This window comes from Mizuhopecten yessoensis, unplaced genomic scaffold (assembly GCF_002113885.1).
Source record: "Mizuhopecten yessoensis strain PY_sf001 unplaced genomic scaffold, ASM211388v2 scaffold8313, whole genome shotgun sequence".
In the NCBI taxonomy this organism is placed as follows: Eukaryota; Metazoa; Mollusca; class Bivalvia; order Pectinida; family Pectinidae; genus Mizuhopecten; species Mizuhopecten yessoensis.
Window position 1 is genome coordinate 108,815 of NW_018407485.1, and position 14,264 is coordinate 123,078.

Genomic DNA, 14,264 nt, shown 5'->3' on the forward strand with positions numbered 1-14,264 from the left:
TGCAGTGAATATGTAAAACACTGTATTTAAAAGCTTTTCAAAATTATTGAGAGACTTGTAAATGTATGGGTAGCAGTCATTCACTTGTCTATCCACAATTTAGTTTCAGCAAGTTAACATCCTTATAAATATTGTTCTGTAACAATATACACAGACTGATGAAAAATTGAAACTTGAACAAAATTCACACGTATTAAAAAGCATGCATACGCTGGTCGATGTCCACACTTTACAAGATAACTTGCTTGAATATATATTGATCAATATACAAACTTAGACGATAAGTTCAAAGTTGAGTGAAATCCATGCATAATTAATTAGCATACTGTACTCTGATTGGTCAATGGTTTTTGCCAAGTAACTTTGTCAGATAAGGCAAGATTCTGAAGAAACTTGGTTGATATCTTATTCAACAACAAAGGCAAAGTTCAAAGATGAACACAATCTGTGCATAATCTATTTAATGGTTTAAAATAATCAGGTATTGGTCAAAGGGGTAAATGCCAGTTTCAGTTTTTAATGTTCTATGAAATACATTGTACTGACAAAGGGAAGCAATTCCTAATTCCTATGCAAATTAATTATCCAAAGGTTTAAAATGATATATTCTAGAGGAAACTTGGTACCCCTCTTCTGGCAAACCTATAAAGATATACTGTGCACACAAGAAGAATAACTTCACAGTGGTACACTTTTACATAAAACTATGATTCATAACAAATTAACAGTAAATCCTTCTGTACAATATGATGAGAACTTCGTCTTTATTTTCTTCTCCATTTCAAAAATAATATATATATGTCTTTTGCCTTAGCTTTCAGTACTTTCAGTACTTTGATTATCATCCGCTTTCACCGAAACGGGGTATATTAATTTGGGTTTGTCCGCCTGTCTGTCTGTCTGTCACGCTTCGTTTCCGTGCAATAACTACAACAAAGGTTAACCGATTTTCTTCAAACTTGGTTACAGGGTTAAATGTCTTAAGGGCTCGGCCAAGTTGATGACCACTTTCAGCAGACCCCATTTGGCGGAGTTATGGCCCCTTGAATAACGAAAAACATCATTATCTGCTGTTTCTGTTCATTAACTCTTGCAAATATTATCCGATTGTCTTCAAACTTAGTAACAGGGTTTAAAACATTAAGGGCTCGGCCAAGTTTGACAACCACTTTAATCGGACTCCAATTGGCAGTGTTATGGCCCCTTGATTAACGAAAAACGTCATTATCTGCAGTTTCCGCTTAATAACTCTAGCAAATATTAGCCATATTCCTAATAATTTGTGCATATTAACGGATAATGTTTAAACCTAACTTCAATAATGTTAACCTACAATATGTCTTGCAAGCGGGGGATATATATTCCACAAATTTGCTTGTTTATTGTCGTTATTGTTCCGAACAATGCCACACACCAAAAAATGGAAAATAATAAAATTGACGAAAACTCAATTTTTGGGTATTTTTTCAAAAATCTCCCCAATCTATCGCAATGCTTAGATTTACATAGTTGCAACTGTACATAGTAACATAACCATTTTGTGAATTTTCAATAAATTCTGCTGGTTAATTGCGAAAGTATGGAGCCTCCTTAATACAATCCTCACTATTCCAGCCAGTGCTTCTAAACACCAGATTTCCTCGTTGCTATTCCAAAGTGATCCATCAATCTAATCATTTCACAATCCTGTCACCTGTGATGAGGATTTAATATTTGTTGTGGCTGAAAATCCGCTTTTTCTCCGTAATAGAGTGACCACTTTCTGGCTATTCTTTGGTTTAATTTTATGATTTGAAACTTATTTATTTACAGCTGCTGCAGCAGCCGAGATGGCCTACCACAACACACGTCCACCAATAGCAGTGACCTTCCCTAAAGCACTAGTAGCCATCCTCCAGCGCGGCTGGAATGCCTCGGCAGAGGTGGGTATTGAGTTCATTGATAAAACTGATCATATACATTTATTAGGGTTGTCAACAGTTAACTGGTGAACTGGCTACCAAATCAGTAACGGAGTAGTCAGATGTTTTTGGCAATAAAAACAACGCTCAGGCTGACCTGTCAAGATGTTTTTGTATTTGATGGTAAGGATTGACAAAGAGATGCCGATCAAACCATAAAAAGTCTGAACAGAGTTTAAAAGGGAGCAAGAATTCAAAGTTCTGAAATGCCAACATTGCGAGGTGGAACTCGCTTTTAAGGGTTGAAAATAATCTTAAGGAGTACGCAATTGAATGGTAACAGTGAAACATAAATAGAATTGAAGAGAAATAACTTGTGTTCTACTTTATGCTGACCGCTGTTGTCAATAAAATATGCTTATATATTTCCTGCGTTCAGGTGTTGAGAGCTTGGTATACGTGAGTAAGGTGTGTAAATTGATTTTGAATGGAAAATTTGCTAAATACAACGTAGTTATTGTCGGCTATTGTTTGATTACCAAACTGGCCGATTAACTGGTAACTCAGTCAGAAGATTACTAAAATTCATCCAGTTTGACAACACTAAAATTTATTAATTGACACAATAATTTAAGTAAGTTGGATCAATATATGAGGAAAAATATTTTTTGATTGTAGGATAGGCCCGAATTTAAAGAAATTGTGATTATTCTGGAGGAGTGTAAACAGTCCCAAGGCGTCGGGCTCCTCACCAACTCTCAAATCAGTGTCTCCCTCGTGTCCCGACTCTCACCAATCAGAGACGAAGAGGAAGGAGAGGAAGGTCGTGACACCCCACCCCTGGCTGGTCATGTGACAGCACTCAGGACACACTGGGAACTTGAGGCCACAAGACACAGGTAAGATAGTACACCACCCATACTTGGCCATCCATGTCAGTATTAAGGAAGGGGGGTAACTCTAGCTGCTTCCCAATGTACCATTTGGGCCAGAAACAGACATATGGAAAATTGGAGACAAACAAAACTGATACTTGCAGACTTAAAAAATCAAACCTTTTTATTTTGTATCAATTATGAAACAACTGTATCAACAAGAGTGAGTTATACAAGTTGATTTGGATGGAAGTATGTTGGGATCATAATGTGGGAGGAAACATGGTCAGTCAGGTGACTCCATACTTTTTCACGTCTGAATGAGGAATCAAACTCTTACTGACTCTGTAAAAGGCGAATACAATAACCTTTTGTCTTTGTTAATAATACTTTCTGTTGTGTTTATTTTGGCAGTGCTGTTCCAGATGACGAGCTCAGACGTCGCCTTCAGTATCCACAGATAGACAAGAATGGTAAGTGACGAAGGAAACAGAATGGTAAGTGATTGAGGAAACAGAATGGTAAGTGATGAGGGAAACAGAATAGTAAGGGACGCAGAAAACATTCTGTAGTACCACACATAGACAAGAATGGTTAGTGACGAAGGAAACAGAATGGTAAGTGACGAGGGAAACAGAATAGTAAGTGACGCAGAAAACATTCCGTAGTACCACAGATAGACAAGAATGGTAAGTGACAGAGGAAACATAATGGTAAGTGACGAGGGAAACAGAATAGTAAGGGACGCAGAAAACATTCTGTAGTACCACAGATAGACAAGAAGGGTAAGTGACAGAGGAAACATTCTGTCGTACCACAGATGGACGAGAATGATAAGTGACGTAGGAGACATTCTGTAGTACCACAGATAGACAAGAATGGCAAGTGACAGAGGAAACATTCTGTCGTACCACAGATAAACAAGAATGGTAAGTGACTGAGGAAACACTCTGTAGTACCACAGATAGACAAGAATGATACGTGACGGAGGAAACATTCCGTAGTACCACAGATAGACAAGAATGATACGTGACGGAGGAAACATTCCGTAGTACCACAGATAGACAAGAAGGGTAAGTGACAGAGGAAACATTCTGTAGTGCCACAGATGGACGAGAATGATAAGGGACGGAGGAGACATTCTGTAGTACCCCAGATAGACAAGAATGGTAATTGACTGAGAAAACATTCCGTAGTACCACAGATAGACAAGAATGGTAATTGACTGAGAAAACATTCTGTAGTACCACAGATAGACAATAATGGTAAGTGACTGAGAAAACATTCCGTAGTACCACAGATAGACAAGAAGGGTAAGTGACAGAGGAAACATTCTGTAGTGCCACAGATGGACGAGAATGATAAGTGACGTAGGAGACATTCTGTAGTACCACAGATGGAGGAGAATGATAAGTGACGGAGGAGGCATTCTGTAGTACCACAGATAGACAAGAAGGGTAAGTGACAGAGGAAACATTCTGTCGTACCACAGATAAACAAGAATGGTAAGTGACTGAGGGGACATTCTGTAGTACCACAGATAGACAAGAAGGGTAAGTGACAGAGGAAACATTCTGTAGTGCCACAGATGGACGAGAATGATAAGTGACGAAGGAGACATTCTGTAGTACCACAGATAGACAAGAATGATAAGTGACGGAGGAAACATTCCGTAGTACCACAGATAGACAAGAAGGGTAAGTGACAGAGGAAACATTCTGTCGTACCACAGATGGACGAGAATGACAAGTGACGGAGGAGACATTCTGTAAGACAAGAATGGTAAGTGACTGAATGGTAAGTGACTGAGAAAACATTCCATAGTACCACAGATAGACAAGAATGGTAATTGACTGAGAAAACATTCTGTAGTACCACAGATGGACAGTAGTACCACAGATAGACAAGAAGGGTAAGTGACAGAGGAAACATTCTGTCGTACCACAGATAAACAAGAATGGTAAGTGACTGAGGGGACATTCTGTAGTACCACAGATACACAAGAATGGTAAGTGACTGAGGAAACACTCTGTAGTACCACAGATAGACAAGAAGGGTAAGTGACAGAGGAAACATTCTGTAGTACCACAGAAAGACAAGAATGGTAAGTGACTGAGAAAACATTCCGTAGTACCACAGATAGACAAGAATGATACGTGACGGAGGAAACATTCCGTAGTACCACAGATAGACAAGAATGGTAGTAGACTGAGAAAACATTCCGTAGTACCACAGATAGACAAGAATGATAAGTGACGGAGGAGACATTCTGTAGTACCACAGATAGACAAGAATGGTAAGTGACAGAGGAAACATTCTGTAGTACCACAGATGGACGAGAATGATAAGTGACGGAGGAGACATTCTGTAGTACCACAGATAGACAAGAATGGTAAGTGACTGAGGAAACATTCTGTAGTACCACAGATGGACAAGAATGGTAAGTGACGGAGGAAACATTCTGTAGTACCACAGATAGACAAGAATGGTAAGTGACTGAGGGAACATTCTATAGTACCACAGATAGACAAGAATGGTAAGTGACTGAGGAAACATTCCGTAGTACCACTGATGGACAAGAATGGTAAGTGACTGAGGAGACATTCAATAGTACCACAGATAGACAAATGGTAAGTGACTGAGGAGACATTCCATAGTACCACAGATAGACAAGAATGGTAAGTGACAGAGGAAACAGAATGGTAAGTGACTGAGGAGACATTCTGTAGTACCACAGATGGACAAGAATGGTAAGTGACGGAGGAAACATTCTGTAGTACCACAGATAAACAAGAATGGTAAGTGACTGAGGAAACATTCTGTAGTACCACAGATGGACAAGAATGGTAAGGGATGGAGGAAACATTCTGTAGTACCACAGATAGATAAGAATGGTAAGTGACTGAGGAGACATTCCATAGTACCACAGATAGACAAGAATGGTAAGTGACTGAGGAGACATTCCATAGTACCACAGATGGACAAGAATGGTAAGTGATGGAGGAAACATTCTGTAGTACCACAGATAGACAAGAATGGTAAGTGACTGAGGAAACATTCTGTAGTACCACAGATAGACAAGAATGGAAAGGGACTGAGGAGACATTCCATAGTACCACAGATAGACAAGAATGGTAAGTGACAGAGGAAACAGAATGGTAAGTGACTGAGGAGACATTCCATAGTACCACAGATAGACAAGAATGGTAAGTGACTGAGAAGACATTCTGCAACAGATCGTTTTATCTAGGTTGTTTAGCTGTTAAAGTATCATTGCAGTGTATAAAGTGTATTGTAGTCTTTGTCTCAAATTGTCTTGTAGTGTTGAAATGCTTGTGATTTTCGCCTTAAGTGTGTAAGTGCAAGAATAATTTTCACTTCATAGTACTCTGTGATGTAGGCTATGTGTCAGACCTCCTGAGTACACTATTTCTCTGTTTTGTAGACTATTTATCAGACCCCCTGAGTACACTATTTCTCTGTGTTGTAGGCTATGTGTCAGACCCCTGAGTACATTATTTCTCTGTGTTGTAGGTTATGTGTCAGACCCCCAGATTACACTATTTCTCTGTGTTGTAGGTTATGTATCAGACCCCCTGAGTACACTATAAACCTGCATTGTAGGCTATGTGTCAGACCCTCTGAGTACACTATTTATCAGTGTTGTTGGTTATGTGTCAGACCCCCTGAGTACACTATAAACCTGCATTGTAGGCTATGTGTCAGACCCCCTGAGTACACTATTTATCTGTGTTGTAGGTTATGTGTCAGACCCCCTGAGTACACTATATATCTGTGTTGTAGGTTATGTGTCAGACCCCCAGAGTACATTATTTCTCTGTGTTGTAGGCTATGTGTCAGATCCCCTGAGTACACTATTTCTCTAGGTTGTAGGTTATGTATCAGACCCCCTGAGTATACTATAAACCTGCATTGTAGGCTATGTGTCAGACTCCCTGAGTACACTATAAACTTGCATTGTAGGCTATGTGCCAGACCCCCTGAGTACACTATTTCTCTGTGTTGTAGGTTATGTGTCAGACCCCCTGAGTACACTATAAACCTGCATTGTAGGCTATGTGTCAGACCCCCTGAGTACACAATATATCTGTATTGTAGATTATGTGTCAAGACACCCTGAGTACATTATTTCTCTGTGTTGTAGGTTATGTATCAGACCCCCTAAGTACACTATATATCTGTATTGTAGGCTATGTGTCAGATCCCCTAAGTACACTATATATCTGTATTGTAGGTTATGTGTCAGACCCCCTGAGTACACTATTTCTCTGTATTGTAGGTTTTGTGTTAGACCCCCTAAGTACACTATATATCTGTGTTGTAGGTTATGTGTCAGACCCCCTGAGTACACTATATCTGTGTTGTAGGCTAGGTGTCAGACCCCCTGAGGACACTATATATCTGTATTGTAGGCTATGTGTCAGACCCCCTAAGTACACTATTTCTCTGTGTTGTAGGCTATGTGTCAGACCCCCTGAGTACCCTATTTCTCTGTGTTGTAGGTTATGTGTCAGACCCCCAGAGTACATTATTTCTCTGTGTTGTAGGCTATGTGTCAGACCCCCTGAGTACCCTATTTCTCTGTGTTGTAGGTTATGTGTCAGACCCCCTGAGTGCACTATTTCCCTGTGTTGTAGGTTATGTTTCAGACCCCCTAAGTACACTATTTCTCTGTGTTGTAGGCTATGTGTCAGACCCCCTGAGTACCCTATTTCTCTGTGTTGTAGGTTATGTGTCAGACCCCCAGAGTACATTATTTCTCTGTGTTGTAGGCTATGTGTCAGACCCCCTGAGTACCCTATTTCTCTGTGCTGTAGGTTGTGTGTCAGACCCCCTGAGTACCCTATTTCTCTGTGCTGTAGGTTGTGTGTCAGACCCCCTGAGTACCCTATTTCTCTGTGTTGTAGGTTATGTGTCATACCCCCTGAGTACTCTATTTCTCTGTGTTGTAGGTTATGTGTCAGACCCCCTGAGTACACTATATATCTGTATTGTAGGCTATGTGTCAGACCCCCTAAATACACTATTTCTCTGTGTTGTAGGTTGTGTGTCAGACCCCCTGAGTACACTATTTCTCTGTGCTGTAGGTTATGTGTCAGACCCCCTGAGTACACTATTTCTCTGTATTGTAGGTTATGTGTCATACCCCCTGAGTACACTATTTCTCTGTGTTGTAGGTTATGTGTCATACCCCCTGAGTACACTACATGTATGTCTCTGTGTTGTAGGTTATGTGTCAGCCCCCCTGAGGACACTATATATCTGTGTTGTAGGTTATGTGTCAGACCCCCTGGGTACACTATATATCTGTATTGTAGGTTATGTGTCAGACCCCCTGAGTACACTATTTCTCTGTGTTGTAGGTTATGTGTCAGACCCCCTGAGTACACTACAGATCCCAGTGACTATTGCCCCACCAGCAGACCCGCTGCCCAAACTGGAGGTGGACTCTCCCTTTACACAACCTGTGGTCAACAACCTCAGTAATGGCTTCCGGTCACAGTCCCCAGCCAGCAGTTCATCCTCCCTTACTGACATCACTTCCTGACCCACTGGGCATGCCGAGAACTCTCACCATTGTGGGAAATAGTCAGCATTTCATCAAACAAGGCAATGACTTACAGATGACCTTGCAACAGAGGTCAAATGAAAAGGTGGTTTTAACTGTGTGTGAATTCTGAGGTTAAATCCACATAAATTATCTAAACTATGAACATCTAGCAATGATCACAACCATGTCAGGTTGTACTAGTGGGTGAACTTTCAACAGACTACATCATAGAATTGTATTTTGATGATGTGACTTTTCCGTCCAGAGAATATAAAATTAATGTAATTTGAATTAATTTTAAAAATGTTCATCCTGACCTGTACTCATCATGACCCTGTCTGGTTGTTGTTTCAGTGATCAACTTTGATCCTTGTACAGATGTGTGATTCAGCTATCTTTGAAACTCAGACATTTTTACTGAATTTTTAGGCAAATCGTGTCCAATTATTTATACTTGTTTTCATTGATGTCATCATGACCCTGTGTTGTTGTTGTGTCTGTCCCCAGATGTTCTACAGTCTATAGTGTGTCATAATGTATTACATGTTAATATCACATTTTGGTGCTTATTAGTCCCCCACTGCTTCGGGGGGGTGGGGGGTCTGCACTCGTCTCTGTCCAAAGAGTTTCTCCAGGGCACTCTATATTATTTCACCTTGAGTAAACAGATTTGGTATTGGTATGCGAGTACATCATGGCTTGTTAGAGTGTCAAGTACAAAAACCAGTTTGTCCCGACCATATTTTCTATACTATTACACCTTAAGTAACCAGATTTGGTATTTTAACTAGCATTACTAGGTTTGGTAAAGGGGTATGTCTTGGCTGGTGGAGTGTGTAGCACAAGAAGTGTGTTACTGTGAACTACATCCTGAGATAGGTATACAGCTCGGGGTATGTCTTGGCTGGTGGAGTGTGGAGTACAAGAAGTGTGTTACTTTGAACTACATCCTGAGATAGGTGTACAGCTCGGGGTATGTCTTAACTGGTGGAGTGTGGAGTACAAGAAGTGTGTTACTGTGAACTACATCCTGAGATAGGTATACAGCTCGGGGTATGTCTTGGCTGGTGGAGTGTGGAGTACAAGAAGTGTGTTACTGTGAACTACATCCTGAGATAGGTGTACAGCTCGGGGTATGTCTTGGCTGGTGGAGTGTGGAGTACAAGAAGTGTGTTACTGTGAACTACATCCTGAGATAGGTATACAGCTCGGGGTATGTCTTGGCTGGTGGAGTGTGGAGTACAAGAAGTGTGTTACTGTGAACTACATCCTGAGATAGGTATACAGCTCGGGGTATGTCTTGGCTGGTGGAGTGTGGAGTACAAGAAGTGTGTTACTGTGAACTACATCCTGAGATAGGTATACAGCTCGGGGTATGTCTTGGCTGGTGGAGTGTGGAGTACAAGAAGTGTGTTACTGTGAACTACATCCTGAGATAGGTGTACAGCTCGGGGTATGTCTTGGCTGGTGGAGTGTGGAGTACAAGAAGTGTGTTACTGTGAACTACATCCTGAGATAGGTATACAGCTCGGGGTATGTCTTGGCTGGTGGAGTGTGGAGTACAAGAAGTGTGTTACTGTGAACTACATCCTGAGATAGGTATACAGCTCGGGGTATGTCTTGGCTGGTGGAGTGTGGAGTACAAGAAGTGTGTTACTGTGAACTACATCCTGAGATAGGTGTACAGCTCGGGGTATGTCTTGGCTGGTGGAGTGTGGAGTACAAGAAGTGTGTTACTGTGAACTACATCCTGAGATAGGTATACAGCTCGGGGTATGTCTTGGCTGGTGGAGTGTGGAGTACAAGAAGTGTGTTACTGTGAACTACATCCTGAGATAGGTGTACAGCTCGGGGTATGTCTTGGCTGGTGGAGTGTGGAGTACAAGAAGTGTGTTACTGTGAACTACATCCTGAGATAGGTATACAGCTCGGGGTATGTCTTGGCTGGTGGAGTGTGGAGTACAAGAAGTGTGTTACTGTGAACTACATCCTGAGATAGGTATACAGCTCGGGGTATGTCTTGGCTGGTGGAGTGTGGAGTACAAGAAGTGTGTTACTGTGAACTACATCCTGAGATAGGTATACAGCTCGGGGTATGTCTTGGCTGGTGGAGTGTGGAGTACAAGAAGTGTGTTACTGTGAACTACATCCTGAGATAGGTATACAGCTCGGGGTATGTCTTGGCTGGTGGAGTGTGGAGTACAAGAAGTGTGTTACTGTGAACTACATCCTGAGATAGGTATACAGCTCGGGGTATGTCTTGGCTGGTGGAGTGTGGAGTACAAGAAGTGTGTTACTGTGAACTACATCCTGAGATAGGTATACAGCTCGGGGTATGTCTTGGCTGGTGGAGTGTGGAGTACAAGAAGTGTGTTACTGTGAACTACATCCTGAGATAGGTATACAGCTCGGGGTATGTCTTGGCTGGTGGAGTGTGGAGTACAAGAAGTGTGTTACTGTGAACTACATCCTGAGATAGGTATACAGCTCGGGGTATGTCTTGGCTGGTGGAGTGTGGAGTACAAGAAGTGTGTTACTGTGAACTACATCCTGAGATAGGTGTACAGCTCGGGGTATGTCTTGGCTGGTGGAGTGTGGAGTACAAGAAGTGTGTTACTGTGAACTACATCCTGAGATAGGTATACAGCTCGGGGTATGTCTTGGCTGGTGGAGTGTGGAGTACAAGAAGTGTGTTACTGTGAACTACATCCTGAGATAGGTGTACAGCTCGGGGTATGTCTTGGCTGGTGGAGTATGGAGTACAAGAAGTGTGTTACTTTGAACTACATCCTGAGATAGGTGTACAGCTCGGTCAATATAGAAATCATCACTGGTGGGGGACTATGGATTGCAGCCTTCAATACTTTGCCTTGGTTGTGATGTACTTACATCATCATCTTTTAATCTGTCATCTTCATGTTCTTGTGCCTTGATTACCTGCCTATGTGAATTTAAAAAATTAATACAATATTTTTTCGACAGGATTTAGGGCTTATTTTCCATACATTTATATTTTCGCCAAGCTTTTGTAAAGGTAGTTCCAATCAAAATGTTTCCTGTGCATCAAATAGGATATTATTTTTGTATTAACACAAAGTTAGCTTGTAACAATATACAAAGGTTCAGCAATGCAATACATTTATGTCTTTACTTCCCAATCGTTTATCCTTGGAAACCTTGGTGAAATACTTGAATAAATAACATGTCAATTAGAATATTGTAATTGCAGGGCTTGCCAATTGACCGGACTCCACTGTACTGAGATATAGATTGTACTGTAATCTTTCATTCAATATTTATGTTATTAACGGTTAGTTGTCGAGTAAAAATGTTTTTACAAATCCAGGGAATGGTTTCAGCACATCTTTGTAACTGTTTATACCACATATACAATACTGATGTGGTGTAGCCTGACCCTCTGGGTGGATGTGATGTTGGACATTTATAAATACCAGGTCTGAAGCTGTCTATTAAATGTACAGTAAAACCTGACATTAAAGACATGTTGTGACAATCTTAAGTGTGATGGCAGTGAGTAATAATTGATATCTCGATGGCGTGAGAGTGTGTGTCGTCTGTTACATAAGTAAGGCACAGTGCAATATATTTAATAGGATATTTGTGGATATCTGTTCATTTACAATATTACATTAAAATTTTATAGAGCAACAAATAATGTCAGTTTTGGTTTCATATCTTTTTAAAAATGTCTTTGTACTTTTTATATTAAGCCTGAAAAAATCAGGTGAACACTATGTGGTCAGTGAGGTGATGACTTTACCATGGACGTAAAGCCTGTCTATAGAGGCATTCTAAATCATTGTATGTATTATGTATACCACAAATAATTAAACCTTAAGCTTGCTAAAACACTTAGAACTTCCTAAGCCATGCTGATTGGTAGGGATAACACTGGTCACAGATGTGGTGACCTGATATAACAGTTACTGGTTATAGGTAGGGATAACACTGGTCGCAGATGTGGTGACCTGATGTAACAGTTACTGATTATAGGTAGGGATAACACTGGTCACGGATGTGGTGACCTGATATAACAGTTACTGATTATAGGTAGGGATAACACTGGTCCCAGATGTGGTGACCTGATATAACAGTTACTGGTTATAGGTAGGGATAACACTGGTCACAGATGTGTTGACCTGATATAACAGTTACTGATTATAGGTAGGGATAACACTGGTCCCAGATGTGGTGACCTGATATAACAGTTACTGGTTATAGGTAGGGATAACACTGGTCACAGATGTGGTTACCTGATATAACAGTTACTGATTATAGGTAGGGATAACACTGGTCCCAGATGTGGTGACCTGATATAACAGTTACTGGTTATAGGTAGGGATAACACTGGTCGCAGATGTGGTGACCTGATGTAACAGTTACTGATTATAGGTAGGGATAACACTGGTCCCAGATGTGGTGACCTGATATAACAGTTACTGGTTATAGGTAGGGATAACACTGGTCGCAGATGTGGTGACCTGATATAACAGTTCCTGATTATAGGTAGGGATAACACTGGTCCCAGATGTGGTGACCTGATATAACAGTTACTGGTTATAGGTAGGGATAACACTGGTCACAGATGTGTTGACCTGATATAACAGTTCCTTATTATAGGTAGGGATAACACTGGTCACAGATGTAGTGACCTGATATAACAGTTCCTGATTATAGGTAGGGATAACACTGGTCACAGATGTGTTGACCTGATATAACAGTTCCTTATTATAGGTAGGGATAACACTGGTCACAGATGTGTTGACCTGATATAACAGTTCCTTATTATAGGTAGGGATAACACTGGTCACAGATGTGGTGACCTCATATAACAGTTACTGATTATAGGTAGGGATAACACTGGTCCCAGATGTGGTGACCTGATATAACAGTTACTGGTTATAGGTAGGGATAACACTGGTCACAGATGTGGTTACCTGATATAACAGTTACTGATTATAGGTAGGGATAAAACTGGTCACAGATGTGGTGACCTGATGTAACAGTTACTGATTATAGGTAGGGATAACACTGGTCCCAGATGTGGTGACCTGATATAACAGTTACTGGTTATAGGTAGGGATAACACTGGTCACAGATGTGGTGACCTGATATAACAGTTACTGATATATCTGAGACAATTGCTGACATTTTGATATAACTTGTGATAAGCCTTTTCGTACCTTTTAACAGACTCTTTATTAGGGCTAGACTCCAGTCTCTCTGATACAGCAACCGAGGTCTGGGGTTTGTTATATTACTGTATTCTGTAAGTATTTATGGTCTTTCATTCTATATTTTGAAATGCAAGAGACTTGGACAGTAGATGATGTTTTACATTTTTACATTAGATACAACATGAAATATTAGTTACCAATATTTCTGCATTTTGTTACAAATATAATAAACTGTATTCACAATAAAAGTGGAGTTTTTTTCCAAATCAATGTAGGTTTTATCTCTGCTGTTATCTTTAGTATAACTTTGTTAGACATCCAAAAAAATCACCACGAGGGTTGGAGATTACTCTGTTACACCCTCAATGTAGGGGATGATTATTTTTCTCCCATCCTATTGTTTCAGTCACAACTCCACTGACAGCAGCGTAAAAAAAAACATGTGGGGTTTGAATATCCTGATTCACTTCTGATGACGTCACAATTACCGATGACGCATTTTAATGACGTCACATCTGAACACATGCTTATCGGCACGAGGCTGTCTCCCCCTAGGGGGTGACAAGCTGATCTTTTCCGGCTAAAACGGGAGACACACCTGTGAAGGGTGTGGGAAATTGATATCTGCACCTGATTAGATTTTGATGAATATTAGTAAAGGATAAAAATTAAAAAGTCATTGAATCTCACAGACCTCTTTATCTCACAGACCTCTATA

At 40.6% G+C, this 14,264-nt stretch overlaps 1 protein-coding gene across 5 annotated transcripts in view; it reads left to right on the forward strand.

The window, feature by feature from the left end:
- The window catches only part of LOC110455590 (serine/threonine-protein kinase TNNI3K-like), a 54,883-nt gene extending 41,063 nt beyond the window's left edge, over window positions 1-13,820 (forward strand). The window contains exons 20-24 of one of the 5 annotated variants that reach the window (XR_002463465.1): window positions 1,813-1,922; window positions 2,580-2,800; window positions 3,191-3,249; window positions 8,161-10,921; window positions 11,029-13,820. Coding sequence is in view for 2 of the 5 variants with exons in the window: in XM_021505785.1 (XP_021361460.1) it covers window positions 1,813-1,922; window positions 2,580-2,800; window positions 3,191-3,249; window positions 8,161-8,345 (575 nt within the window). In the remaining 3 variants the exon portion in view is untranslated. Of the gene's footprint in view, window positions 1-1,812; window positions 1,923-2,579; window positions 2,801-3,190; window positions 3,250-6,445; window positions 6,589-8,160 lie in introns of those variants that run through there. The other 4 variants (XR_002463464.1, XR_002463466.1, XM_021505785.1 and 1 more) reach the window with 4 other exon arrangements.
- The last annotated feature ends 444 nt before the right edge of the window (window positions 13,821-14,264 follow it).